Source organism: Capsella rubella, unplaced genomic scaffold (genome assembly GCF_000375325.1).
Source record: "Capsella rubella cultivar Monte Gargano unplaced genomic scaffold, Caprub1_0 scaffold_3, whole genome shotgun sequence".
Classification (NCBI taxonomy): Eukaryota; Viridiplantae; Streptophyta; class Magnoliopsida; order Brassicales; family Brassicaceae; genus Capsella; species Capsella rubella.
The window spans coordinates 5,864,517-5,892,083 of record NW_006238921.1 but is presented as its reverse complement, the minus strand read 5'-3'; the positions used below and the strand labels follow the sequence as shown (position 1 = coordinate 5,892,083).

The window sequence follows — 27,567 nt, the reverse complement described above, 5'->3', positions numbered from 1 at the left end:
ACGGATTTTGACGTATTCTTTTGTATCAAACATGTGTATAACAAATACAAGCATCTGATCTCGTATTTTAAAGTACTTATAAAATACAAACAAACTAAATAACTCCAAAATTTATTGCTTTCACTTGAATGAGGAAGGATGAACAGTTGAACACAAAACACATGGAACTAAATCAAGGGAAACGAATCAGCAATGACTAAAGACAAAAAAAGGATTAATTTGATCATTCTTCTATGATGAAGACGATGAACCAAGGATTTTGTAAACAAAATTCACTGATACGTTTATTGGCGGGTCTTACAATATATGTTTCACGAAACCACCATTGATGTCGTCTCGAAGCAAGATTTGGAAAATGAGATTGAGAATGATTTTATATTATGAAACGGAGCAAGTTTGGAATCAAAGATCTGTTGTGTCCCGGTCAAATTTCATAAATACCAGATAAGCTATGACTTCTTCATATGTATTTGTATTCATCATCAATTGGCAATGATCTCTTGTGTTCATAAAAAAATTCCAGATTAGATCGAGAAAACCCAAAAAAAAAAATTAATTTTATGAGTGATTGATATATATATTGGGAATTTAATGGAAAAAACCCCTCAACATTGGTGAGATCAATTTTTAAACCCTCAACTATTTTTTTAGTAAATAAAACCCTGAACTAAAAACATTAACAAATTTAACCCTCCACCTATAAAAACCTAAACACCCGTAATAATCTCTTCTACGCAATCAACGTTTGTTTAACTGAAACAAAAAAAGACTAAGCATTAGTTTTTAAATACAAAAATTAACAACAAACCTTCTCTTAATAACCTTCGTTTTCCATAAACGTTCACACGTCGAATAATAGATCACCAAAAAAACTCACAAATCGTGAAATCCTAAAACCTCAAAATGCCAAATGTTGAACGGTTAGTGAAAAAGAAACTAAAGTAGGTTTAATAGGCGATTGACACAGAGTTAATCAAGGGTGAGACGCATAATTAAATTTAATGATGGATGACATTAACTCATCGAGTCTCCATTATGGAGTGAGGTATGGAGAGAACATATGTTTATTAAATCTGATTTGAATTTTGTAAAATATTGTGGTAAGTCAAATTTTTTTGTTTGTTGTTGTAAATATGTTTCAGAATAAGCATTTTGCATAAAATATGAGAAAATTTTATATTTTCCATCAGGAATTGCAGAATACTATAATCGAAAAAATTGTGTTGTGATCGTAATATGTTTAAAAATATGCCTAGTGGTTTTTTGTTTTACTGTTCTGCTAGAGTATACGCAATTGTTAACGGTATAAATGTATGATTTTATAGACAGAGGGTTAAATTTGTTAATGTTTTTTAGTTCAGGATTTTATTTATTAAAAAAATAGTTGAGGGTTTAAAAATGGATCCGGCCAATGTTGAGGGTTTTTTCATTAAATTCTCATATATATTTTTTTTTATTTTTAACCGAAATTCTACAATCCAGATGTTTTAGAAATACAAGAAAATCTATAGCAATTAGCAAAACTACACAACGGTGAAATACAAAAAAGTTACAGTGAATCCAGCAAAATCCATTAAACTCAAATACGTTACAATCACTATAATTAACTCCTTGATTCAAATAAGTGATTCTGCTAGAAAAATAAAGTTTGTAACGTCAACAGTTGTACGTGTCCATGCTCCGACCAACCTTCACAACATTGTAACTTCCATTCTAAGAAACTTCAATTTCAAGCAAAAACAAAACTCATCAAAAGCAACTCTTCTCCTACCACCAAATCCCGAAAACCTAATTCCTCCTAAAACGAACACGACACTACTCTATACATATCTGCTTTTTATATATAGTTGTACAAACAATGATCTCACTGATAAGAAAAAGACAAAAAAGAATTGACCAAAACCATGGTTTCAAAAACGCTATTCTTCCTGCTGCTTCTCACGGTGGCATTGGTCATGTTTCTGACCGGAACTCTAGCCACGGCCGAAGAGGAAGGTTCCGAGACTTCTAGCTCAGCGAGAAAGCCTCTGGTGAAGATTGTGAAAGGCAAAAAGTTATGCGACAAAGGATGGGAATGTAAAGGATGGTCCCAGTATTGTTGCAACCATACAATCTCCGATTTTTTTGAGACATATCAATTCGAGAATCTATTTTCTAAGCGTAACAGCCCGGTGGCTCACGCCGTCGGGTTTTGGGATTACCGATCATTCATCACCGCCGCCGCTGAGTATCAGCCTCTTGGCTTCGGTACCACCGGTGAGAAACTTCAACGCATGAAGGAAGTCGCTGCGTTTCTTGGCCACGTTGGTAGCAAAACCTCATGTAAGTTTTTTTTTTTAATGATCCAAAACCGGGAATTGGAATCGCTGATTAATAACCGGCACAATCATTAAATTTAAAAGGCGGTTACGGGGTTGCAACGGGCGGACCATTAGCTTGGGGATTGTGTTACAACAAGGAGATGAGTCCTGATCAGCTCTATTGCGACGATTACTACAAATTGACGTACCCTTGTACCCCTGGAGTCTCGTACCACGGCCGAGGAGCATTACCGGTTTACTGGTACGTCGTATTGATTAAAATTATTCTGGTTTACTCTAATTCAATTTCCCGGTTCAACTTCGTTTTCGCTGATCTGGTTTTAGGAATTACAATTATGGTCAAACCGGGGAGGCTTTGAAAGTGGACCTACTGAGTCACCCAGAGTATCTGGAGAACAACGCCACGTTGGCGTTTCAGGCGGCGATTTGGAGGTGGATGACACCACCGAAGAAGCACTTGCCGTCAGCGCACGATGTCTTCGTCGGGAAATGGAAGCCGACGAAGAACGACACGGCGTCGAAACGAGCTCCCGGGTTCGGAGCCACCATAAACGTTCTTTACGGCGATCAAATCTGCAACAGCGGATTCGACAACGATGAGATGAACAACATCGTTTCTCACTACTTGTATTATCTTGATCTGATAGGCGTTGGAAGAGAAGAAGCTGGTCCTCACGAGACTCTATCGTGCGCCGATCAAGAACCCTTCGTTTCTTCCTCCTCATCTGCTCCTCCGAGCTCTGGCTCCTCTTCTTGAGTGATGTTCTTATGTAACATGGTTCGGTTGAGTTTGGTGTATAATGTGTTTTTGACTTTTTCATGGGCTTGGTTTTCGATATTTTGTAAAGAACATACGTACGATTTACAATATTTTCCACACGAAAAGGATAAAACACATTCCTAGTTCGGTCAAAAGAAGTGCAATTTATTTATTGGGAAAACTCTATTCACAAAAATATACGATCCAAGGATATCCGAAATATTTGACATTTAAAAAATTACTAGGCATGATCGACGATTAAAGATTTGAGTTAATGGTAGTTGTAGACTTGTAGTTGTATTTGTATTTGTACACATTATACATGTGGTAATGCATGACTGACATTAAATAATTTACCAGCCAATGCATCAATTATGTTAGGTGGATAAGATAAAGTATACCATAAAAAGGATTCGAAAAACAGAGATGTTTGGTCGTCTACGTATGTACGTCATTCTTTCTTTAACTAAGTACAGCATTCCCATCAAATCCAGTCTGGTCAAATGTAGTAGAACATTTGGGAAATAAATTAAATGTACTTTAATGTTCGTAAAAATATATATTCTTTGATAAAGAGTATACTGAAATTTTGTTAATATTGTAAATTAAAAGAATTTGAAGCACCTGAAGTACTAAACAGAATAGGTATTAGTTTGGTAATGGTTGGAGCAGCAAACTCGGATTTTGATAAGTAAGAAATTTTGAATCAAGAGACAAACTAATCTCCAACACATGTAAATAACGTGATACGCTTGCCATTTTCTTCCTTATAGCTACTGGCCACTAGAATGAATTAGAATTAGAATTAACTACCATCGCTTTGACCCAAAAAAAAAAAGATTAACTACCATAATAAATAGAAAAATGTCGAGATTCGGACACAACCGATAAAAGCTTCCCATTTGGCGTAGTCGAACTTGTTATCGTCAGTAACAGTCAGCCTGATCTTCAATGTGCATCGAGGACCTTACAATGTTGTTCGGTTCAAATTAATTTGGGATATGTTTTTCCGGTCCGCAAAACAAAATAAAACCGGGGAAAAATTCAGAATACGCCACGTGGCAATTACACCACACCCAAAACAACCAGACACATACACCATATAAACAGCTTCCTCCTGCCTTTACGACTTCACCAACGTCTTCGTGACTTTAGTGATTGGATTCTGCACTCACTCCAGATTTGAATAAACAACCCAACCAAAAAATCAAAGAGAGAGAGAGAGAGTCTGATATGGCGGCAACAAAGTGGCGTGACATCGACGATCTTCCGAAGATTCAAGCCAACTACACGGCGTTGACGCCGCTCTGGTTCTTAGATAGGGCTGCGGCGGTTCATCCGACGAGAAAATCGTTGATTCACGGATCTCAGGAGTACACGTGGCGGCAGACTTACGAACGATGTCGTCGACTCGCCTCCGCTCTCGCCGATCGATCTATCGGCCCCGGTTCTACGGTAATCGCTCTTTTGCTCCTCCTATTTCCCAAAAATCTCCGGTGGATTCTTGGAGTAGCTGTTGACTCTAGCTTAAATGTTATTTTCCGGTAACGTCGAATCGTTTTATTGTGACGTTAAATCAAATATTTCGACTTTTCCATAATTGAAGAGACACGTACAATTGGCTAGGAAAATTGATTACTTTAGATTTGCCTTAATTATAATCGATTTCATATTAGAATCTGTGTTGTGTTGTGGAATCTTGTTCATAGATGCACTGGTGATGGCGATGTTTTGTTACCTTTTTTTTTTAATTTTATTTTATTTATCATGAAAAGTATTGGTTTGTTTGCTTGGTCTTTTTTTGTTTGCAATCTGAATGGTTCACTAGACCAGAAATGTTTATAATGACGCTTTTGTGTCGTTTCAGGTGGCTATTATTGCGCCAAACATTCCAGCAATGTACGAAGCTCATTTCGGAGTACCAATGTGTGGAGCCGTCCTGAATTGTGTCAACATCCGCCTCAATGCCCCAACAGTAGCTTTCCTTCTCGGTCACTCACAGAGCGCTGTTATAATGGTTGATCAAGAGTTCTTTACTCTGGCAGAGGAATCTTTGAGACTTATGGAGGAGAAAGCTGGTAGCAGCTTCAAGCGCCCGCTTTTAATTGTTATAGGTGATCACACCTGTCCTCCCGAATCGCTTAACCTAGCTTTATCGAAAGGAGCCATAGAGTATGAGGATTTTCTTGGAGCCGGAGACCCAAATTATCCTTGGCAGCCACCAGCGGATGAGTGGCAGAGCATCGCTCTTGGTTACACCTCGGGAACAACAGCCAGCCCGAAAGGAGTGGTCCTTCATCATCGAGGCGCATACGTAATGGCTCTTAGCAATCCTCTCATTTGGGGGATGCAAGAAGGTTCTGTTTACTTGTGGACTCTCCCCATGTTCCATTGCAACGGTTGGTGTTTCACTTGGTCCCTCGCTGCTCTCTCCGGTACAAGCATCTGTCTCCGGCAGGTAGAACTTTAGAATTTATTCACTTATGATAAATAAGTTAACATAGATCAGAAGATCTGATTAAATATTTGGTTTCAGGTCACTGCAAAGGAAGTGTATTCAAACATAGCCAAGTATAAGGTAACCCATTTCTGTGCAGCGCCTGTGGTCCTCAACACTATTGTGAATGCTCCTCAAGAGGACACTATCCTTCCTCTTCCCCATACAGTCCATGTCATGACAGCAGGAGCTGCTCCTCCACCCTCTGTTCTCTTCTCCATGAACCAGAAGGGCTTCCGAGTCGCTCACACCTATGGGCTTTCCGAGACTTATGGTCCTTCTACCGTATGCGCTTGGAAACCCGAGTGGGATTCCCTCCCTCCTGAGACTCAGGCCAAGCTCAATGCCCGTCAAGGTGTCCGCTATACCGGAATGGAGCAGCTTGACGTCATTGACACTCAGACCGGAAAACCTGTTCCTGCAGATGGAAAAACCGCTGGAGAGATAGTTTTCCGAGGGAACATGGTGATGAAAGGCTATCTAAAGAATCCAGAAGCGAACAAAGAGACTTTTGCTGGCGGATGGTTTCACTCAGGGGATATTGCAGTGAAACATCCAGACAACTATATCGAGATCAAGGACAGGTCAAAGGACATTATAATCTCTGGCGGTGAAAATATCAGTAGTGTCGAGGTCGAAAACGTAGTGTACCATCACCCGGCGGTTCTTGAAGCCTCTGTTGTGGCCAGGCCAGATGAGCGATGGCAAGAATCTCCTTGTGCGTTTGTAACAGTTAAGAGCGGTTACGAGAAGCAAGACCAGAACAAGTTGGCTCAGGATATAATGAGATTCTGCCGGGAGAAGCTTCCGGCGTATTGGGTACCAAAGTCAGTGGTGTTTGGGCCGCTACCAAAGACGGCTACTGGAAAAATTCAGAAGCATGTCCTGAGGACTAAGGCCAAAGAGATGGGACCGGTACCAAGAAGCAGGTTATAGGAAGTGATAAAAGCTCAACCACATCATTTTGATATCTAATGTGTTGTATGTTTTGTGGAACACTGTCTTTGTATAACTTGCGAACAGGAGAATTTCCAAATTGTTCTTTGTTTTTTGTCAACATTTTCATTATTGTTTATAAATAAATCATTACCATTGCAACAGTTTTTTCCCGTCACATGGACCTCGAAACAATGGTGCTTTCTCGTAACAAAATATCATACGACAATTGAGAGACACACACAAAACACACATATTTTACAAATAGACAACATAAGCATATTTTACAAATAGACAACAGAAGATAGTCAACTCCACGCCCTCAATGCTCAAACTAAGATAATCAAATCCCAGTCCCACCCATATTAATGAGGTCAAATATAAAGATAAGTGTAACAATAAAAGCGTGATCGACATTAGGGTAAACCGTAGCCACTAATCTCTCATCTCCTTCATGTACCTGAGCAATGATTTTGGTAGAATCTCCAACGTAGATTGTACATGCACGTTTCATAAACCGGCCTTTAATAGTGAAATCACAAGACGCTTCTCTGGTCTGGTTATGTTTCAAGAAGACTTCAACTCTTGTCTTCAATTGAACCGTCGAAGATCTTTTGACAGTGAAGATCTTATCATCTAAATCACTTCCTCTATACACTTGCCATCGATCGTGCTTACTAGTCACCTTTTATGTTACATTTCAAATCCAAAGGCATAACCAAGATTCAACTCATGGAAAACCGAACAGGTTAACAAAACTTAAAATTCATAGTAATCAAAGAGGGAAGAAAGCGAAATAGAAACCTTCATTTTCATGGTGACAATGGGAGAGTCATTAGGATCAAGCAATATTCTTTTGTTGTGGAGACCAAAGAGAGGCGTTTTGACTTTGAAAACTTTGTTCCCGTCCGTGTCCTTCACTGTATCTCCGGTGATGGTTAGATCTAACGGTCGGGGACGAACAAACTCAGATCCTACGAGTGGTATCGTGTTGCTGCTGCTAGTGGGATCTTGTTTTGCCATTGTTGTTTGTTTCAAAGGACTGGAGATGACAATAAAAGAAGACATTTGTTATATTGAATTATTGATATTTCTTTGGTCATAGTCATGACTTTTTCTGAACTACTTGCTGTACCATATCCATATACTTTTATTAAATTCGAACTCATTGATGTACAAACGACATCGTTTAAGAAACATAGTCTTGAGGTTTTAGACCAAAAAGCAACGTTTCTTCACTTTCACTCAGCTCCGTTCTGGTCGGTCACTCTCGAGCTCTGCACAGGTGTGACATGAGAGGCTTTGCTTCTTCAGCATCTAGAGTAGCAGCGGCGGCAGCGAAACCTGCTAAATCCCTAAATCTAAAACCCATAAAAACCCTAAATTCCTCAGGTAAACCCACCAAACCTCTGGACCAGCGTTACATTTCGCAAGTCATAGAGAGAAAAGATTGGTTTTTGCTCCTGAATCAGGAATTCACTATTCATCGAATCGGTCTGAACGCTCGATTCGTCATCAGCGTTTTGCAGAATCAAGACAACCCATTACATTCCCTGCGATTTTACCTCTGGGTCTCCAACTTCGATCCCGTTTACGCTAAGGATCAGTCTCTAAAGAGTGTTCTAGGAAACGCCCTTTTCCGTAAAGGCCCTTTATTGCTGTCTATGGAATTGCTTAAGGAGATTAGAGAATCAGGGTATCGGATTACTGACGAATTGATGTGTGTTTTGATCGGAAGCTGGGGAAAGTTAGGTTTAGCTAAGTACAGTAATGATGTTTTTGCTCAGATATCTTTTCTTGGGATGAAACCAAGCACAAGGCTTTATAACGCTGTAATCGATGCGTTGGTGAAGTCTAATTCACTTGATTTGGCTTACCTAAAGTTCCAGCAGATGCCTAGTGATGATTGCAAACCGGATCGGTTTACCTATAATATACTCATCCATGGTGTTTGCAAGAAGGGTGTGGTTGATGAGGCTATTCGATTGGTTAAACAGATGGAACGAGAAGGGAACAGACCCAATGTGTTCACGTACACGATTTTGATCGACGGGTTTTTGATCGCAGGGAGGGTCGAGGATGCTTTGAAGCAGTTAGAGACGATGCGGGAGAGAAATTTGAATCCGAATGAAGCTACAATCAGAACTTTGGTTCATGGGATTTTCCGTTGCTTGCCTCCGTGTGAAGCATTCGAGGTTTTGCTTGGGTTTATGGAGAAAAACTCAAACTTGCATAGAGTAGCTTATGATACTGTGTTGTTTTGTCTTTCAAACAACTCAATGGCTAAAGAGACTGCTCTATTCTTGAGGAAAACAGGTGAGCGAGATTATATTATGGATAATTCAACGTTCAATGGTGCAATGAATTGTCTCTTAAAAGGGCATGATCTTGTTGAGACGTGTGGGATATTTGACGGTTTTGTCAGCCGTGGAGTTAAGCCAGGATTCAACGGTTATCTTGTGGTAGTTCAAGCTCTGTTGAATGCTCATAGGTTTTCTGAAGGTGATCGGTATCTGAAACAAATGGGTGATGACGGGCTTCTGTCAAGTGTATATACTTATAATGCAGTAATCGACTGTCTCTGCAAGGCTCGACGGATAGAGCGTGCAGCTATGTTCTTAACAGAGATGCAGGATAAAGGTATTTCTCCGAATCTCGTAACTTTCAATACCTTTCTGAGTGGTTATAGTGTGAGGGGCGATGTAAAGAAGGTTCACGGCATACTAGAGAAGCTTCTTGAACATGGTTGCAAACCAGACGTGATCACTTTTAGTTTGATCATTAACTGTCTTTGCCGAGCAAAGGAAATCAAAGATGCATTTGACTGTTTCAAGGAGATGCTGGAATGGGGGATTGAGCCAAACGAGATCACATACAATATCCTGATTCGCTCCTCTTGTTCCTCCGGAGATACCGGTAGATCAGTAAAGCTGTTTGCAAAGATGAAGGAAAACGGGTTAAGTCCAGACCTTTATGCGTGCAATGCGATTATTCAGAGTTTTTGCAGGATGAGAAAGATTAAGAAGGCTGAGGATTTGCTTGAAACAATGTTGAGGATTGGTTTGAAACCAGATAACTTTACATACAGCACTCTCATCAAAGCTCTAACTGAATCTGGAAGAGAGAGTGAAGCAAGTGAGATGTTCAGTTCTATGGAAAGATATGGATGTGTTCCTGATTCATATACTAAGCGTCTTATTGAAGAACTTGACCTGAGACTAAGTGGACTCCCGAGAGAAACTGTGTCAGCCTCATAGAATCCTGGATATTGAATACCCGATGAAGGCTTATGGACCAGAAAAGTGGGTTCTTTTCATTTGGAAATGTCTGAGAACGAAACCCCGATCTTGACCACGGTTTGCCTCTTTGATGCAGACGCGAGAAACAGAACATGAACGCAAATGCAGAACAGAGTATGAAGTTTTGTTCTGTCGATTGATCAAAGCTTTAAATCATTCTGAGTCCGAGAAAGTGGCGGAATGGTAATGGCGGTTGGTAGGTAACTTTTGACAGTCAAAAGGCAAAAGATTTTGTATTCTTAACACTAGATGGCCTCGTCCCTAATTATACCCATACCGTGTAAAAGTTTAGGAAAGAACAGTATTTTGGCCAGATTATATTTGACATTGAGTATTGAATAATTTTGTTGTTTCTATTTCAAGCTAGTTTTATACAACATGAAGGCTTATCAATCATCTACGTGCTCTTGTTCGAGCAGCTGCTATACACTCGACCTCTGGAGATAAGCCAAACTGGTCCTTTTCATGCGGGATACAATGTAAGAGATAGAGAAACGAACAAAGTATTCTAATCTTGTTCAGATATTGAGAAAAGACGACAAAGCAATAGTAGTAAGTGCATAACACAAGAAACAAAAACTCGGGTATTGTCAGTGGACTAACTGCTTTTGCCGTTTATAAGTTGCTTGATTTGCACTGAACTTGGAACATAAGAGCACCCAACAGGAAGACAATAACCGTGTGCAGATTCTCCAAGATCTACCTTTCTGAAGTAACCATTCTCTCCAATGATGTATGCTATGTTGCGGACTCGGACTGTCTCTTCGTGTAAACCAAAAAGCACAACGAACTTCTCCTCCTCATCAACGAAGAAACTCCGATGTCTAATAGGGTCAGACAGAAGACTACAGAGTGGTTTCATGTCCACTGCTAAAAACAACTTTCTCCACGTCACATCATTGGGCTCAATCTTGTTAGTAATCCATATCTCTATCCTTGATATACGCTGGCACATAAATAACACTGCAAGTTGCTCTTCTCTAACACTAGTTAGAGCCACTTTATCTTTACAATTAGAGTCAAACGGCAGAGGCAGAGCCGGTCCAAATCTCTCTCTTGTAAAATCAAAACAAATCAAGAATTCACCCATATTTCCTTCTGGAGTATACCAATAAGTATTCCCATTCACAGAGACACCACCGTGTCTATAAACATCTGTCGCCCAATCGCAAGGGACATCAAGAACCCCCCATGAATTAGAGTCTAACTGATAGATACTGTACTCAACACAGTTACCAGCAATAGTAGAAACCACGCAACTCAAAAGTTTGTAGCTGCGGGATGATTTTCTCGTCTCGTATCCGATAGCATACGTCACAGGTATGCTACGAATTCTAGGTTCGATCCATCGAGTTTGCCCCCAATATGAATTCCAAACCACAAGCCTGGTGTGGTCTTTTGTGATGGATAGCAATAAACCACCGGAATGATAGACTTCAGACGCATCGATTAGGTTAATAAGAATACCTTTACACTCTATAGATGATTCAACGTCTTCTTCCTTGCGAATCCCATGGAGATTGATGCTCATCAAACAAACCTTAAAATCCATCACTATGACCACCATAAACTCCCTAACAGCTTTCACATGAACTAGGTGCTTCTTTGTAAAGCTTTCTTCTTTGGATAAAGTGTTCCACTGTTTGCAAGTCAATCGTACTGCTCTCGTAGATTGCACTGGAGCCCTAGCCAGTATCTCTTCCAACAACTCCTTTGGAAGTTCGGACATCATCTTCGTCATTGTTTTAGCTCGCAAGCAACGGATCAATGTTGTAATAAGTTTAGGTACTTAGGTTACAGTTAGATATATGCTAACTTTCTAAAACTCTTTCCGTGTCCTACGGACTATATCTATACAGTATATTGAAAAAAGGAAAAACAAATCGTAAGAGTATGATCACATCCAAATAATGTATATTAATGTTAAACAATTTCAGTTTGTCACCAAGTATGTATATGTACCAAAAACTATATGACTCTTATTTGACAACTTTAGAGATTATATATATAGGTATATGTCTATATATATATATAACCATAAGGCATGCTACCAAGGTTAAGACATAAGAACAGAGACGAAAAACAAAAAAGAGAAAATTGATTCATAAATAAGAACAGGTGCTCATATATCCCAAACCTAATTAAGGTCTCCATTGCACACTAAACATGCTTCACAACAACAACAAAAAATAGTGTATAAAGGTTGAGGAAACAATTATTCTTTTGGTAGAATATTTTTTTGACATGAGAACTGATCAATGACTTTGAATGTTGCTTACCTTCAAACTAGTGTTAGTCAGTTCATCGTACAGGAAGGCCATAAAAGTCTAATCTTATACATATAACTCATCAAAGGATGAGTTGACTGAAAGAATTGAATATAACAAATCTTACAAATTAACATCAACATATGAATATGATGAATCTTTATGTTTGTAACTGATTGTTCAAAGTAGATCACAAAAGAAAAACAAAGCAAGAGTAGTAAATAATGCAATGAATTAACTCATGGGGTATATATATATTAAACAGACTTATTGATCATTTCCTTTTGCCTAGCTAGTGGGGTTGCAGATTTGCTTAGATTTGAACTGAACTTGGAATATAAGAGCACACAAATGGAGACCAATAAAGTTGGCCTGCAGATTCTCCGAGATCCACTTTTCTAAAGTATCCATTCTCTCCAATGATGCAAGCTTTGTTATGGGGTTGCATCTCTTTGCCATTATCAAAAACCACAGCGACTTTCTTCTCCTCGTCAATGAGGAAATTCCCATCTTTAACGTCAAGATCATAATCAGCAAGTGGTTGCATATCTATCTCTAAGAACAACTTGGTCCACGACACCGCATTGGGTTCAATCTTATCAGTAATCCATATCTCCATCCTTGATATATCCCAACGCTGACATAACACGGCAAGTTGCTCTTCTCTAACACTAGAGAGACTCACAATATATTTGTCATTAGAGTGAAACGGCATAGGCAGGAGCTGTCCAAATCTCTCTTTTGTAAAATCAAAACAGATCAAGAACTCATTCATCTTTTTTAATGGCTTATTTGGAATAACATACCAATAAGCATTGCCTTTCACAGAGATGCCATTAAGATGAAACCCTGTTTCCCATATGGTGGACGTGACATCAAGAACCCTCCATGAATTAGAGTCTAACTCATAGATTTCGTACTCATCATATTTCTTATATCTCAAAATTTTGTAGTGGCGGCACGATTTTCTCGTCTCGTATCCAATAGCATAAACAGGAAAGGTCCATTCATCACGACTTCTAGGTTTGATCCTCCGAGTTTGCTCTGTATACGGGTTCCAGACCACGAGGCTAGTATAGTCGTCTCTAGTCAATAACAATAAACCAGCACAATGACATATTCCTGATATACCAACTTGATCTGAATCGTGAAGGTTAATAAGTTGACCTTTTTGCTTTATAATCATATGTGATTGAACTTTATGCTTTACAGGTGAAATATGTGATTCAACATTGTTTTGAGTACCATGGACGTTGACACTCATTAGATAAACTCTAAAGTCAATCACCATGACCACCAGAAACTCTCTTTCCCTTGTTATAGCTTCTTGAGCGAGGCGTTTCTTTGTAAAGCTCTCATCTTTGGATAATTTGTTCCACGTCTTGCAGATAGATCGTACTGCTCTCATAGATTTTGAAGGAACTCTAGAGAATATCTCCTCTAATAACTCCAATGGAAGATTAGACATCTTAGTCATTGTTTAAGCAAAAGGATCGATGCCGTAAAAGTTAGGGTTTTACATGAGAGTTGTATAGTCTGATAAGTTTAGGTTATAATTTTATGCGACCTTCATTCAAATAAGCTCTTTCCAGTTCCAGTTTTGGTGTACTTTCATATTTTGTACTAAAAGTTCCTCTATAACTAAAGTACAACCAAATGGTCGTGGGCCTTTAGGCTATCATCAAAGGAAGCCCAATATTCTGATTTTTGCTAATCTTGGCGTATTTTGATGTCTTGTCATTTGCTTGATGGTCTCTCTCCGATGTGGTCGTTTCCCAAACTTGTCTCAACGACTCAAAGTTATCATCTTTTATATTTGCTAGCTATTTGATCAGATAAGACACGAGTAGGATCAGTGCTTCAAAATCATGGTACTGATTGTCATCAACTTCTTTCCTTGTAAGTTGTAATTGAGGAAGAAAAGAAAGCTTTGTTGTGTCTTAAGAACTTGGATTCCAAGGAAGAGCAGGAAGAACTTAACAAAAGGGCAAGCGGTGGTTGTAATCATACATACATACAGATACAGTAGTACATTTATTTTATAAGAAGATTCAGTCTCCTCCATTAAAATGTCTATTGATGATGACTAAATGAGTGAGTAATAAGCGTTGTGATCAATCATTCGAATAGTTTTTTTTGAATTTAAGCCACTAAAATCATAAAGACTCAAAATTAATACGAGGGAAGATTTTATTACTTTATTGATAAATCATTCAAAGAATTTGTGAATTCAACTCCGATTAAAATGTTGACAATAAAGAACCAATTTAAAACAAAACAAAAATAATTATGAAGCTCAAGCCCCAAAACTGAAAATAAAAGACAATTAATTATGAATATACTCAAAACCCTATAAAAAAGATATCGGCGCCACTTTGAATGCGGCTGGCTTTGTTTTTTTTTATCAAAGCAAAATTAAAAAACTAAAATAAAAAAAATCTTCCCTCGTTTTTAATTGTTTTGGCGGGTGGTCTAAAAGTAATAAAAGCTCCGATCGAGTGTATTAAAATAAATTCAAGTAACCCGATATATTAGGGTTTCTCCGCCCCCGCCCTTCCCTCTCCCCAATTATAAAACACCTCTCCGTTTTTGTTTTTATCAGTTGCCTCTTATTCGCCGTCTCTCTCTCTCTCTTACTTATCATTAAAACTTGCTCTCTGCTTCGATTGTTTTTTTTTTTTTTAAAGTTTCGAAGATGTCTGAGGGATCAGAAGAAACGAAAACAAAGATCGACTCAGCCGAAGAGTTATCCGATGTTGATAACGAGAACTGCAGTAGCAGCGGAAGTGGCGGTGGGAGTTGTGGTGAGACCAAGCGTACTTGCGTTGATTGCGGTACTATCCGAACTCCTCTTTGGCGTGGTGGCCCTGCCGGTCCAAAGGTTAAGCCCTTTTTTTTTATTTTTTTTCTATCTTCTTATAGTGGTTGTTTGGTAGTTTCTGGTTTTAGTAGATCTGTTCATACGTATTTTAGCATCTGAGTATAATCCGATCCAGTCATTTGTTCACTTAAGTGTTGGTTTGATCGTTTTGTATACCTAGTTTGGAGCAATTTAGTGTACTGGGAGACTCTTCACATTTGTGTGTATTTCAATTCAGTGATCCAAGAAAAATCTATACTTTTTTTTGAAAATAGTGATCCAAGTTTGTGATCATTAATAGTATAAACAATCTGAGTGTCTTCTTCTTGATTCACTGGTGGGAATAGTTCCTTGTTTGAATTAGATGAATTTGAATCCATGTTTAATCATTGGTACTAATAGATCTGATTTGTTTTGTTGTGTTGCATTGCAGTCATTGTGCAATGCTTGTGGGATCAAGAGCAGGAAGAAGAGGCAAGCAGCTCTTGGGATGAGATCAGACGAGAAGAAGAAGAACAGGAAAAGCAATAGCAGTAACGATCTTAACCTTGATCATCGAAACGCCAAGAACAACAAGATTAACAGAGACGATGATGACAATGATGATCATCACAAAACTTGCAACAGCAAGAGTAGTAGTAGCAGCAACATCACCAACAACAACAAGGGAGTGAGTAAATTTTTGGATTTAGGGTTCAAAGTTCCGGTGATGAAGAGATCTGCGGTCGAGAAGAAGAGACTATGGAGGAAACTCGGTGAGGAAGAAAGAGCCGCCGTGCTTCTCATGGCGCTTTCTTGTAGCTCTGTTTACGCCTAAGCTTTTGCTTTTTTTTTTTTTTTTTTTTTGTTTATCATTAGAAATCAAGTGAGAGCGATTTTGGTTAACTTTAATTAGATAGAGAGATATATAATATGTATGAAATGACTCAATGAGTTATGTAAGTTCCTTTTAGTATTGTCGTTTTTTTTTTTTGGGTTAATTCCACTAATGTAATGTCTCATGTGTTCATTCTTTTAATGAATTAAGATAGTATTAATTATATTAACAGACACTTGTTTTGGGATTTTTCTAGTCATTTTTGGATGCATAATAATTATTTGATTAGAGTTCGGTCGTGATTTATTTAGGGACACAAATGTCCCTATTGCTATATGGGCCCGTATAGTCCATGAAATTGGGCTTTTAATCGAGGAGGCGCGTGGTTCTAGTTGTCTTGTCTCCATCAATGCTCCCCTTTTTGTGTTTTGGTCCATTGACGTATTTGATTTTTTTTTTTTTTTTTTTAGAGTAAATGTTTCTTCTTTTTTGGGCAATTCAAATTTCAAATTTGTATGGTTTGAGGGTTTTTTTTTTAAATTATACCGAGGAGACAAATTTCAAACTTTTTTATTTAAGTAATTAAAAAGGTGGCAGATTTTTTTTTGTTAGGTAGGTAGGTTTGTGAATTGTGAAATTGTAAATTGTAAAGGCTACCAAAATTAAATTTCATTTTTTTCCTTTTATATCAGTCTATGATTTAACCTTAATTAAGTAGTCATCATATAATTAATAATTATCAATGATGGACCCTATCATGGCAAAGTCATGAATTATACTGTTTTTTCCAGAGAAAAAAAAAATAAAAAAGAAAAGTTAATTACAAATCTAAAGGAAGTGACGAGTATACCAATAATTTTAAAAAGGACACGGTGGTGGACAAATGCTGACGCGGCTAGGTAGAGCCGTGAGAGAGAGAGAAATAGAATAGAATGGTTCAAACTTCAAATAAAACGGGGCAAGTGAGCGAACCTCAGAGACCGACCTTGCTCAACGGGATATTTCTGTTTTCACCCTTTTATTATTCTGTTTCTTCAATTTAGGACCTTTATATTTTCTAATAACCTCACTACCATAGTTAACAATCAAAACTCTCCCTTAATCTTTGTTCTGAACCGTCTTTTTTGCATTGATATTGTTTGATCTAGTGTATTCCTCACAACAACAATCTTTTAACATCATCACCTTTTATGCTGAAACAACGTTTCTAATACAACATTTTATTTTGGTTTAACTTATTATTTCTAGGAAAAAGTAAATCATTGTTATGGAAATCAAATAGTAATAACTATTACCACATTTATATCAAAATAAAATCTTCTTATGTCGATATGATCATAATCACCATTGATGATTAAATTTTGGAAACACGTTTTCCCTTTTTCTTTTTCACCAAAAATCAAAGCAAAATCTTCATAATTCAAAACTTCCATAAAGATATTTTTGTCAATTTAAATCATTTAATCAAACATTCCATAAAACCTACGTTTAACTTTAATATCAGTGTTTGTGGTCAACATATATACACACATTTACATAACTAGTACGATATAATAGAATCAGGTTGCAATTTCCATTGATAAAAAAATACATGGTTCTTTTTGTAATTCTATAACGAAGTTTGTTTGTGTAAAAACCTTTTTGTTTACTTGAACAAGAAAAACATTAAGAAGATGCGACCAAACCAAGCAAAGCAAATTTAAACGCGCACATAATAACACTTTTTATTTTCATTACAGCGTCTAGTAAGCTGTTCTGTTCGTTAACGCGGTCTCTTCATCCCTTCAAATATAAAGCTTCGATTTTTCTACTTTTTTCATTTCCGAAATTTCAAAAACGAGGTTTTTGTGAGTAAAGAGATTTTAGAGACATCATGGGTTTGACTCCAAATTCCATTATTTCGTGGATTCTGCTGTTATCTCTCTTCACGGCGGCTCCACTTACGTTGTCTCAGCCCAAGGCTTCTCCACCGCGCGTTCCTCCAGACTCCGATCTCTGCAACGGCGTGTTCGTTTCCTATGCTTACTCAACCGGTACCAATATTAAACCGAACGACACGAAGAACCAGCCGTACCGGTTCGAGTCAGAGATCACGGTGCTCAACAACGGCCGCGACGAGCTTAAATCGTGGCGTGTCTTCGTGGGATTCGCCCACCGCGAGATTCTTGTTTCGGCCACCAACGCCGTTCTCTCCGACGGTTCTAGCTTCCCGGTGAGCGTCGAGAACGGGACGATCTTCGCCGGGTTTCCGTCGGCGGATTTGAAGTCGGCGATTATGACGGCGGGTGACGTCACTCAGATGGAAGCACGTGTCAAGCTCGTGGGTACTCAGTTTGGAGTTGCGCCGCCGAGTGTTCCGCTTCCGAAGAACATCACTCTTGTTAATGATGGATGGTCTTGTCCCAAACCCACTCAACGAGGTATCAAATTATCTTAATTTTTTATGATTTCTTAAATCCGCGAATTTTGTTAGTATGTAATTTGTTTCCATTCCCTCGTTTTGATTGTTGTAAGTGAATTGTTGCATTTTTGAACGTTTTTGGGTGTCTTATGATTTTGAATTTGTTATTTTCATTACGAAAGCATTAGAAAGAGTAACAAAATGGAGGAACGATCACAGTGGTTGGTTTTATTTGTTATTTAATCACTCGTTGAAAAAAGTCTATTTCTTGTACATTCAAAGTTTGAACTAGTCTTACAATCGCAATTCAGATTAGACCAAAAAATTCCTTATATCTTCTTGCTCGGCTTTTCTGATAGCTGATTTCACATTAGGAAGTCAACTTGTAGTAACAGGTCACTTTACATTTTGGTTTTTCTTTTATTTATTGATCAGAGGATTCTTGTTTGTGTTGTGGCTTGAATGATATGTAGCAGACGTCTAGACGCATAAGTGTTCTCTGTTTTATGTTTTTGCAGGTAGGAATGTTCTGCAACTATGTTGCACTCCGAATCCGAATATTACGACAGGCAACTTTGGTGAAAAGTTCCTTCCAAGGCAAGAAGGAGATCTAACCATAATGTATGATGTGACCAAAGCATATCAGTCTAATTACTTGGCGCAGGTCACGATTGAGAATCATAATCCGCTTGGTCGGCTTGACAACTGGAATCTAAGTTTTGCGTGGATGAAAGATGAGTTTATCTTCACAACCAGAGGAGCTTATCCGAGTGTTGTCGATTCATCGGATTGCATCAATGGTCCGCAAGTCCAATTCTATAAAGAACTTGACTTCTCCAATGTCTTGAGCTGTGCAAGAAGGCCAAACATCATAGACCTCCCTCTCACTAAATATAATGATACAGACATGGGACGTATCCCATTTTGCTGCAGAAACGGAACGATTCTGCCACGGTCCATGGATCCAGAGAAGTCGAAATCGGTTTTCCAAATGCAAGTTTACAAAATGCCTCCGGATCTCAACATCTCTGCTATAACGCCTCCCCAGAGCTGGCAGATTAAAGGTAACTTTAACCCGGATTACAAATGTGGCCCTCCTGTTCGAGTTAGCTCGAGCCAGTTCCCTGATCCGAGCGGTTTGCCTTCAAACCGGACTGCATTTGCTAGCTGGCAAGTCGTCTGTAACATCACTCAACCAGCTACTCCTAAATGCTGTGTCTCATTCTCTTCTTACTTCAATGACTCGATCATCCCTTGTAACACCTGCGCTTGTGGAGGTTGTTCTAGCAACAGAGTGTCGCGTGCTTGCAGCACAAGTTCTCCAGCTCTTCTTCTTCCAACACAGGCTCTTCTTATTCCGTTTGAGAACCGAACCAAACTCACCACTGCTTGGGCAGATATAAAACGCCGCAAGGTCCCGGACCCTTTACCTTGTGGAGATAACTGTGGAGTCAGCATAAACTGGCATCTAGCCACAGACTATCGAGGCGGATGGACTGCTAGAGTCACACTCTTCAATTGGGGGGATACTGATTTGGCAGATTGGTTTACCGCTGTTGAACTGAAAAATGCTGCACCGGGTTTCGAGAAGGCTTACTCCTTTAACGGAACTAACATCGCTATCAACGGAAAGAACACCACTGTTTTGATGGAAGGGCTTCCTGGACTGAACTATCTCGTTGCAGAGAGAGACGGTAAAAACCCGGATAAGGACTTTCGGATACCCGGGAAACAGCAGTCTGTTATCTCCTTCACCAAGAAACTGACTCCTGGAATCAAAGTTGGTTCCGGAGACGGATTTCCGAGCAAAGTGTTCTTCAACGGCCAGGAATGTTCACTTCCTTCTGTACTGCCCACGAACAACAGTCACAGGAGACATGTGTCCACCTTCCTTCTCATGGTGTTGCCATTTTTGGCTCTAATGTTTCTGCGGATTTAAGAGTTTCCTTGATGAGCTTCACCATTAGCTTGAATTTTCTTGATTCTTTCTAACCAGATATGTTACAGAAATAGTAAGTGGTGCTTTGTGCAGCGTGTGATTCTTGAATTTCTTATAATCAGATTTTGGTAATATGTATGTAATGTATACACATTGAATAGACAAAACTCCTTGTGCTTTAATATTTTTGGTCTTGTTCAAGTCTCTCTTGATCTTGAATTCTTGATAAGGATCCTTTTACTGTTTGTACAGCAGTGATTTCAAGTTCAAATGAAATTGTACTGGTTTATGTTACTCGAAATCATATACTTACAAGACACTAAGAGATTGTCTTATTATAGTAAGTTAAGAAATCAAAACCCTAAACATCCTCACTACATAAATGAGGAACAAAAGAAATCGCCAAGGTAAATTAACACCTAACATAAATAATAATTTCGTATATAATCTGCCATCTAAAATTTCATGCAGACTATATATATATCAAACAAATTTTAAGTAGATCGTCGTGTAAATGATACAATACAAATCCCCGATTGTCCCTTCGGATCCAATCAAACCGGAATGTTATCGATGGAGTATGCGTCGAAGTCGAATTCACCATCAACCGGTGCAATCCCTTCCTGTACCAACGCAAGATTGTGTTTCCAGTTCTGTTAAGTCAATGTTTATATGACAGATGCTCTTTGTTCATTGAGTAGTAAACATTATAAGATATGCCCAAAATGTTGATAAAAGTCAATATTCACTATTTTCTCATGTAAGGTTCTACTAAAATTGTCTTGCATTAGTTACTTTTATGGATTTACTATATCTTGTTATTCAGTAGTAGTTTGCATAAGACACGCGGCCAATGGAGCGAAAGCGTCTGAGGAATGTTATATAATTAATAGGTGTTGAAACGCAAACTCCAAAAGCCATGTGAGTTCGATCAGATTATGCTTCTATATAAGAGAGAAAAAAAAATTCAAACCTGCTTAAGAAGTGCGCTCATAAGATCTTCTTGATTACTGTACTGCTCTTGAAAGGCCATTGCCCCTGTATCCACCGCCAATCTCTCCGATTTCACCCTCACAGAACCGCTATTTCCGTCCGCATAAACCTGATGGTGCGGGACCATTCCCGGAGGTGGCTGTTGCTGGTGGGTCCTGCCATGCTCGGTAGCTGCAACCGTTGAGTTGTTTCTTGTCATAGATGAAGAAGAGAAGGCTTCTGAATTTGAAAATGCAGCGGATTCTGCGTCCTGATGCGAGTCAAACGCTATTCCAATACTCCGCAGATCCCAATCATTCTGTCTGGGGGTGAACATGTCGTAGCTTGGGGCAGTGAAACCAGCTTCAGAGCTGTTAACCTCTTCCTGGTAAGAATTGGCTTTCCTAACCGGGACTGATAAGCCTGGCGCACTTGCTAGCGGGAAACTGTTCACAGGGAGTTCTGTTTGGAAGTTGTTATAGGCCATTGAGCTTGATGAGTGTTGTGTTGTGAGGTTGGTGTAACCTGTTGGTAACACTCGGCTGCTCTCGGGGATATTGTTCCTACCAGAGAAACCGCTTCTCTCAGAAATGCGGTTTGATAACATTGGCTGCCTGATTGATGATTGCGACGGGGTTAGCATCTGCGGTGGTCCCCGGGGTAATGACTGCTGCCCCGCAAGAGGCATCAGCATTCCACTGTTTTGAACACTATGTCCAGCTCGGACAGCAGCAATCTGTTGCTGAATGCTCATTCGATTACCCATAGGAAGCTGTTGTTGTAAACCTGTAGGGACACCGTGAAGTAAGTTCATTTGCGGTTGCTGTTGGGCTTGTTGCCCATGATGCCCAAGCCCCTCTCCGAATCTCGTTTTCGAATTGTCAAAGCTGAAGATACTCCGCTCGTCCACAATAGAGGAAACCGGCAATCCTGACTTAGAGACCATTGCAGGTCGGCCTAAACCAGCGGCTTGAAGCTGTGCAAGGCTCTGAGCAGGTAGTTGACCTGTGACGGCTAGTGCTTGAAGATCAAACCCATTCAATGTTGAAAGAGGGCCAAAGCTTGCGTCCTGACCCGTCATAAACGAGTTGTTTAGATTGCCTTGGTGCTGAGATACTCCCCCAAGCCGTCTTAGATATATCCGGTATTTCTGCAAGTCCACACAAAGTAAGTAAGAACATCTTTGCAATACAATGGCTCATTGCTGTATCCAATATAAGATTTATACCTGGAGGTGACTGGCTACGTTTTCTCGGGTTAGCCCAGGAACATTCATCAGCTCTAAGATCTTTTTAGGAACCGCCTCTGCACCATACAAGATCAATTAGGCCCTAAGCATAATAATCAAAGATGCAAATGTAAAAAGCTTTAGTCTTACTTTCGACGCCTAGCTGATTAACAGCAGCAACAAACTGCTGATGCAATTCAACAGACCAGACGACACGCGGTTTCTTCAAATTAGACGCATCTTCATCCTTATCGTCCCCTTGCTCTTCCCCGTCCTCGTCTTTCCGCTTCCGAGAGTTGCCCCTCCAGTTGTTCCCTTCGTTAACCGAGGACGAGTTATCATCCACAGCATCCTCACCACCAGAAACTGCTGCACCACCACAGCCTCCTCTGTGTTGCTGCTGCTGCCTTTCGCCGGTCTCCTCAATGCTCCCAGAATGTTCTGGTACACTCCACTCGCTTCTCCTCTTCCGAACGACGTGCTGCCATATGTTCTTGAGTGCCTCCATACGTACTGGTTTAATTAGGTAGTCAACGGCACCATGCGTTACTCCCTTAAGAACCACACTCTTTGAATCATCCGCAGACATCACTAGGTCGAAAATACAGATAGCAAGATTAGTAGTTGAATCCATAAACTGTTAAAAAGATTCGAACTTTGAGATTTGAAGGGAATAATAGAACGTACTGATAACAGGCAAGTCCATCTCAAGACCAACATGTTCAAGAAGCTTGAAGCCATCCATGTCAGGCATATGAACATCACTGATTACTATGTCAAATCCATGTTTGTTCTTACGGAGCAGAGACAATGCCATCTCTGCCCTGTTGCATTTCGTTACTGCATGTCAGAGAAGTAAAACTCAGCCAAGCGTTTCAATATCCAAAAGAGTAAAAAAAAACAGAGTTATAACATAACGAAACTCAGATCAAAGAGAAACAGAACTGCAGAGTCGTAACAAACGAGCTCTTGAATTGACATTTAACCAAACTCAAGTCAAAGACCACAAGACTGAGATTTGAATCCATTAAAAACCCTCTCAATTATTATTAATATATACAAATGGATCTCAGAACTTTTTTGTGGTATTGCTAAAAAAAGGTTATCCTAAGAGAAGAGACAAGTGAATCTTTAAAACAGATCATAGAGAGTGATGTAAATCAAGACGCTTGAGAGATGAATCCAAATGAAAAGCAAGCAAAAACATTTAGCTCCATTATAGTTTCTATTAAAGGGAGAGCAAAGTTAGTCAACCACCGAAATGAAAACCATAATTATTCCTCAAAATGACATAATTTACGAGGATGGACCACACAAAAAAAAAAACCCATCATTGGAGGAAGAGAGAGACCATGATGAACTCTAATATCGTGAAAACACACACACAAAAAAAAAAGAAGAAGAGAGAAGATCTTGTCTTTTTGAATTCGAACCTTCGTAAAGACAAGTCCTAAGCATCCTCTCTAAGATCATGAGACAAGTAGGGTCGTCGTCAACGACAAGAACTCGAAGACCAGAGGGAAACATCTCAACGACGGTCTCACCACCACCGCCTTGATTCCTACCGGAGCTAGACCCACCAGCCGATCCGAGTCCTCTTCCGTGACTCGGATTCATCATATCTCTCTCTCTTTGCTCGCTCGACCCCCACAAATGAAGAAACAAAAAAAGAATATATACGAGGAAAGAGGGGAAATTGAGGCGAATTATATTCGATTTTGAGTTGAATTAGAGGAGAATAAGAAATTGAAAGATGGTGGTGTAGTAGTGAGAATATGAATTTGGGGGTAAAAAGAAAAAAAGAAGAGAGAGAGGGATGGTGAGATGAGACTTAGGGAGTTGAAGAAGACATGGCTTGTCTCACCTTAGAGCTCTATTTCTCTGTTTTTTTAATCACACACAGAGAGAGAGAGAGAGAGTAAAGCTATATATATATAAATAAATTATTGCAAATTGTAATAATAATATAGAGGAAGCAGAACCAAAATTACATAAATAAATAAATGTGGTTTTATATATAGTCATTCATATATTACTTTTACATATTTATAAATTGTCTTCCTATATATATATAAGCAGAGCTGACATGTCCTTTATTATTTTCATCATTTTGTACATTTAGACCATTTGTTTATAAGAGTCTCACTTTAGATCCATTTTCTTTAAATATTTCAAAATTTTCACAATTTAACCATTGGGATGTGAAGGATAATAATGAATGTTGGTTTTGAATTTAGCTAAAAGTCTCGGCTATTTTTGTTAAGTAGTGAAATATAGGGGTTGAATTATAAAATTTACTTAAACTATAGGGGTTACGGAATTTTTATATATAATTGAATTGGAAAAAAGTAGGACCAAAGACCCTTGATGCGTGGATCCAGCTCATATTATTATATATCATAACATGCAAAAAAAAAAGAAAAAAAAAAGTTTATCTAGTTATGTTAAGTTTGTAAACTCTCAAACCTTAAAATAAAAAACAGATTTTCATTATTATTGGTATTTCCTAATCTCTTGTTTAAGTTTCCATTTTATAACAGTTCGAAGAAAAGGAATTTTACAAAAGCACTAATTTGCTTTTCTTAACTATTTTGTTTTACATGAGAGAGAGAGCGAGAGGTTGAAGAAAGTTTATTTACTAAACTACCCTTTGAAATTTCTGTAATTGAGAGAAACCAAGGCTTGCTTTAATGGACCTACATGTGTATTAGTTAAGATTAAAATGGGGCAAAACTATAATTTAAAATTAAAAAAACATAATAATACGCTCGACGCACATTCAAGCATATGATTAAGGTACCAAAAATATACACCTAAGCATTCCCATCATCACGTACATTTTTTAGCTAAGTTATATATATAATAATAATAATAGTAAGATACTAAGGTTATTCAATTCAACATGTCATTTTTGTTGTAAATTAAAACAAGTCACTTTTTGTTTTTTCTTTAGTACTAAATAATTAGTACAAGTCGTGTGTAGTATAACTTTGGTAATTTTGAAGATATAATGTTATTTTGCGAAAATTTCAAAAAATATACTGTATGAAGTCAAAATATACAATAGTGCGTTTATAAATACAGTAGTACTCAAATTTTTAGTTACATCGATCTCGTGGGAAACGTTTATATTCTAATTACCATGTTTGATTGGAAGAACGATTATGGCGTATTTTAAAAGTGGAATATTGAAAGTGAAGAAAAAATCATCATTACCATATTGAGAATATACTTGATCATATCGTTTAAATGGCAACTAAGAACTGATCTCGTGATTTTATGGTGGCCATCAAAACATGTTTTATATATAACACGTCTATTGAAACGTTGGATACTTCATAGTAATAAATAAAGAGATAATTCAAATGGTTGGTTTGAATGATTAGTAACATCATTCATATGCTAACCCACCCATCACCAATTACCCTCGAAGATGTATTTCTTTAATAATAGGATAACAAATTTTGACTATTCTATCAACTAGCTTTAATTCCTTCGTCTCTAATATTTTTAATTGTATAAATTTGTCAACCTCAATGTAAAAGATATATATAACGAAAAAAAAAGTTAATCCAAGTTCAGTGTATACTTTGCTTAGACAGATGTTTACTTTGCTTAAACAGGTGTTTAGCACCGCCGACATGTCTTCTCTTCTCTTCTTAATAAAAAAAATATAAGCGATCGTTTTAAGTGTGCCATACGACTCGTTTCGTTTCATATCTCCACAGTGCATCCATACCTAATACTACCTTACCTTGAAATTCCTCATCGATGACATCAAGTGTATATGCATGTTTATATTTCGAAAGGAAATTTTGACTTTAGGATTATATATATTTGGTTATCTTATTATAAACAAACTTAAAACAACAAATGAAAAAGGCATTAAATGAAAAGAAAGAAAAAAAAAAAAAACCAAAGAAATCACGTTGCTGAGAAGCTATCCCTATTGCGACACGTGTCCACGAGAAATGGATAAGATCAGTTCTTTTGCATCGTCCACTCCATCTATCGTTGTCTTCATATGTTTTTTTTGGTTTTCTTTCCTGCGGTTCCAACACAATAGTAAGTAACTAAAAGTTGACCCCAAAAAAAAAAAAAAAAACAGTAAAAAAAGAAGTAAAAGGCCGTTCGTTGAACTTGTTATCATCATCATCTCTACTATACTACATGTAGATTTTAATGTTTTACTGATCCATCATCCATGCTTGCTTTGTCATTAGCTTTTCGGTTCAATCCTTTCTTTACTATTAATTTTGTACCAATACGATAATACTATATACTTAAACATGTAAAAACAAAAAAATCATGATTATATATTATAAAACAAATAAAATACTAAAAAGAATAAACTTAACTGCGCCAAAAAGCTATGAAATGGAGAAGCTCCCAAGAAAAGAAACCGTATATTCTCTGTAAAAAGTTTTTTACTCTTACGATGAGCTTTCTCGCATTTTTTATGTATTTTTTTCTTACTTTTTATTCTTAGACAGACATATATTCTTATTTTATTTTTATTTTTATTTCAAGTACCAACTACTAGAGAGGTCCATGTCACCCAAAAAAATAAAGGTTTTGTAGAACGCAAAATGTTTCAGCTTTTTATGCACAACCAAAACCAACTTTAAAATTTTATTACTAATATTACTTGCACACCTATCTCTTACTTATTTAGTTGTATATATTATACTATTAAATTACTTAAAAACTGGAGTTCTTGATGGAAAAATGATGCACCCACCAACAAAAAAAATTGGATAATTAAGCAAAAGACTTGAGATCCAAAATTATTATAATCAGAGTACTTGATGATATACAAGGAAATTGTATCCAAAATTAATATATGTGAATCTTTCAGAATCGGATAGGGATAGCATGTGACCGAAACAAATTTTAATTTTAGTTAATTTTAATCGGAGAGCCATAATCTGTAAGTATTTGTTTAATCACGTAATAGTCTTATGGAGTTCATTGTTTCTTAAGAGTATTTTTTTTTTCTGGATTTTATGGAGGATCAAATATTAATTCACGCGGCCAAATATAATAATGGTTCTTTACGTGTCAATAAATTAATCCATATGGATTTTTGTAAAGTAAATTCGATCGTATAACCAAATTATATATTTAACGTTCGCCAATAGTCTGAGGAGTATTCATCTTCTTCTTCTTTTTTTTTTTTAATCATCATGTTGTATTCATCTTGATGGGTGTCCTATCATGTGCCCACAACGTTTGGTAGTAATAATAAGTAACTGTTACTAAAAACACCA

At 37.9% G+C, this 27,567-nt stretch overlaps 9 protein-coding genes across 9 annotated transcripts; 5 read left to right on the top strand and 4 right to left on the bottom strand.

The window, feature by feature from the left end:
* Positions 1 to 1,847: 1,847 nt before the first annotated feature.
* On the top strand, positions 1,848 to 3,253 carry LOC17892461 (chitinase-like protein 2). Its single transcript, XM_006298024.2, has 3 exons — positions 1,848 to 2,322; positions 2,403 to 2,562; positions 2,646 to 3,253. Exons 1-3 carry the CDS (start codon positions 1,905 to 1,907, stop codon positions 3,076 to 3,078), a joined length of 1,011 nt encoding a protein of 336 aa, XP_006298086.1. The 5' UTR covers positions 1,848 to 1,904; the 3' UTR covers positions 3,079 to 3,253.
* A 1,009-nt stretch (positions 3,254 to 4,262) lies between these two features.
* Positions 4,263 to 6,637, top strand: LOC17893002 (acetate/butyrate--CoA ligase AAE7, peroxisomal). The gene is made up of 3 exons (XM_006297258.2): positions 4,263 to 4,536; positions 4,949 to 5,539; positions 5,618 to 6,637. The coding sequence occupies exons 1-3, from the start codon at positions 4,315 to 4,317 to the stop codon at positions 6,512 to 6,514; spliced, it is 1,710 nt and encodes a 569-aa protein (XP_006297320.1). The 5' UTR covers positions 4,263 to 4,314; the 3' UTR covers positions 6,515 to 6,637.
* A 78-nt stretch (positions 6,638 to 6,715) lies between these two features.
* LOC17891078 (protein LURP-one-related 13) lies at positions 6,716 to 7,584 on the bottom strand. The gene is made up of 2 exons (XM_006298923.2): positions 7,319 to 7,584; positions 6,716 to 7,199 (listed from the first exon to the last, which is right to left on the bottom strand). The coding sequence occupies exons 1-2, from the start codon at positions 7,580 to 7,582 to the stop codon at positions 6,858 to 6,860; spliced, it is 606 nt and encodes a 201-aa protein (XP_006298985.2). The 5' UTR covers positions 7,583 to 7,584; the 3' UTR covers positions 6,716 to 6,857.
* Positions 7,585 to 7,769: 185 nt separating this feature from the next.
* Positions 7,770 to 10,202, top strand: LOC17893940 (putative pentatricopeptide repeat-containing protein At3g16890, mitochondrial). Its single transcript, XM_006297102.2, has one exon. It carries the CDS (start codon positions 7,807 to 7,809, stop codon positions 9,769 to 9,771), a length of 1,965 nt encoding a protein of 654 aa, XP_006297164.1. The 5' UTR covers positions 7,770 to 7,806; the 3' UTR covers positions 9,772 to 10,202.
* Positions 10,203 to 10,411: 209 nt separating this feature from the next.
* On the bottom strand, positions 10,412 to 11,554 carry LOC17890809 (putative F-box/kelch-repeat protein At3g16880). The gene has a single exon (XM_006300138.1). It carries the CDS (start codon positions 11,552 to 11,554, stop codon positions 10,412 to 10,414), a length of 1,143 nt encoding a protein of 380 aa, XP_006300200.1.
* An 839-nt stretch (positions 11,555 to 12,393) lies between these two features.
* Positions 12,394 to 13,557, bottom strand: LOC17893491 (putative F-box/kelch-repeat protein At3g16880). The gene has a single exon (XM_006299792.1). The coding sequence runs from the start codon at positions 13,555 to 13,557 to the stop codon at positions 12,394 to 12,396; it is 1,164 nt and encodes a 387-aa protein (XP_006299854.1).
* Positions 13,558 to 14,665: 1,108 nt separating this feature from the next.
* On the top strand, positions 14,666 to 15,920 carry LOC17893076 (GATA transcription factor 17). Its single transcript, XM_023786508.1, has 2 exons — positions 14,666 to 14,961; positions 15,374 to 15,920. The coding sequence occupies exons 1-2, from the start codon at positions 14,776 to 14,778 to the stop codon at positions 15,755 to 15,757; spliced, it is 570 nt and encodes a 189-aa protein (XP_023642276.1). The 5' UTR covers positions 14,666 to 14,775; the 3' UTR covers positions 15,758 to 15,920.
* A 1,579-nt stretch (positions 15,921 to 17,499) lies between these two features.
* Positions 17,500 to 20,281, top strand: LOC17890568 (COBRA-like protein 8). Its single transcript, XM_006297099.2, has 2 exons — positions 17,500 to 18,177; positions 18,677 to 20,281. Exons 1-2 carry the CDS (start codon positions 17,631 to 17,633, stop codon positions 20,095 to 20,097), a joined length of 1,968 nt encoding a protein of 655 aa, XP_006297161.1. The 5' UTR covers positions 17,500 to 17,630; the 3' UTR covers positions 20,098 to 20,281.
* An 81-nt stretch (positions 20,282 to 20,362) lies between these two features.
* On the bottom strand, positions 20,363 to 24,193 carry LOC17892239 (two-component response regulator ARR1). The gene is made up of 6 exons (XM_006297044.2): positions 23,731 to 24,193; positions 22,985 to 23,137; positions 22,448 to 22,888; positions 22,298 to 22,374; positions 21,071 to 22,219; positions 20,363 to 20,720 (listed from the first exon to the last, which is right to left on the bottom strand). Exons 1-6 carry the CDS (start codon positions 23,915 to 23,917, stop codon positions 20,652 to 20,654), a joined length of 2,076 nt encoding a protein of 691 aa, XP_006297106.1. The 5' UTR covers positions 23,918 to 24,193; the 3' UTR covers positions 20,363 to 20,651.
* Positions 24,194 to 27,567: the final 3,374 nt, after the last annotated feature.

Bases quoted from the DNA above. Each gene is read 5' to 3' on its own strand.
- LOC17893940 (XM_006297102.2), top strand. From the start codon at position 7,807: ATGAGAGGCTTTGCTTCTTCAGCATCTAGAGTAGCAGCGGCGGCAGCG.
- LOC17892239 (XM_006297044.2), bottom strand. From the start codon at position 23,917: ATGATGAATCCGAGTCACGGAAGAGGACTCGGATCGGCTGGTGGGTCT. The intron at 22,889-22,984 runs GTACGTTCTATT...TTTTCGACCTAG, and splicing joins GATGGACTTGCCTGTTATCA to TGATGTCTGCGGATGATTCA. The intron at 22,220-22,297 runs GTATAAATCTTA...GTGGACTTGCAG, and splicing joins ACGTAGCCAGTCACCTCCAG to AAATACCGGATATATCTAAG.
- LOC17893491 (XM_006299792.1), bottom strand. From the start codon at position 13,557: ATGACTAAGATGTCTAATCTTCCATTGGAGTTATTAGAGGAGATATTC.
- LOC17890568 (XM_006297099.2), top strand. From the start codon at position 17,631: ATGGGTTTGACTCCAAATTCCATTATTTCGTGGATTCTGCTGTTATCT. The intron at 18,178-18,676 runs GTATCAAATTAT...ATGTTTTTGCAG, and splicing joins TCCCAAACCCACTCAACGAG to GTAGGAATGTTCTGCAACTA.
- LOC17893002 (XM_006297258.2), top strand. From the start codon at position 4,315: ATGGCGGCAACAAAGTGGCGTGACATCGACGATCTTCCGAAGATTCAA. The intron at 4,537-4,948 runs GTAATCGCTCTT...GTGTCGTTTCAG, and splicing joins CTATCGGCCCCGGTTCTACG to GTGGCTATTATTGCGCCAAA. The intron at 5,540-5,617 runs GTAGAACTTTAG...ATTTGGTTTCAG, and splicing joins CAAGCATCTGTCTCCGGCAG to GTCACTGCAAAGGAAGTGTA.
- LOC17890809 (XM_006300138.1), bottom strand. From the start codon at position 11,554: ATGACGAAGATGATGTCCGAACTTCCAAAGGAGTTGTTGGAAGAGATA.
- LOC17892461 (XM_006298024.2), top strand. From the start codon at position 1,905: ATGGTTTCAAAAACGCTATTCTTCCTGCTGCTTCTCACGGTGGCATTG. The intron at 2,323-2,402 runs GTAAGTTTTTTT...TAAATTTAAAAG, and splicing joins CGTTGGTAGCAAAACCTCAT to GCGGTTACGGGGTTGCAACG. The intron at 2,563-2,645 runs GTACGTCGTATT...ATCTGGTTTTAG, and splicing joins GGAGCATTACCGGTTTACTG to GAATTACAATTATGGTCAAA.
- LOC17893076 (XM_023786508.1), top strand. From the start codon at position 14,776: ATGTCTGAGGGATCAGAAGAAACGAAAACAAAGATCGACTCAGCCGAA. The intron at 14,962-15,373 runs GTTAAGCCCTTT...GTTGCATTGCAG, and splicing joins GTGGCCCTGCCGGTCCAAAG to TCATTGTGCAATGCTTGTGG.
- LOC17891078 (XM_006298923.2), bottom strand. From the start codon at position 7,582: ATGTCTTCTTTTATTGTCATCTCCAGTCCTTTGAAACAAACAACAATG. The intron at 7,200-7,318 runs GTTTCTATTTCG...GTAACATAAAAG, and splicing joins TTGTCACCATGAAAATGAAG to GTGACTAGTAAGCACGATCG.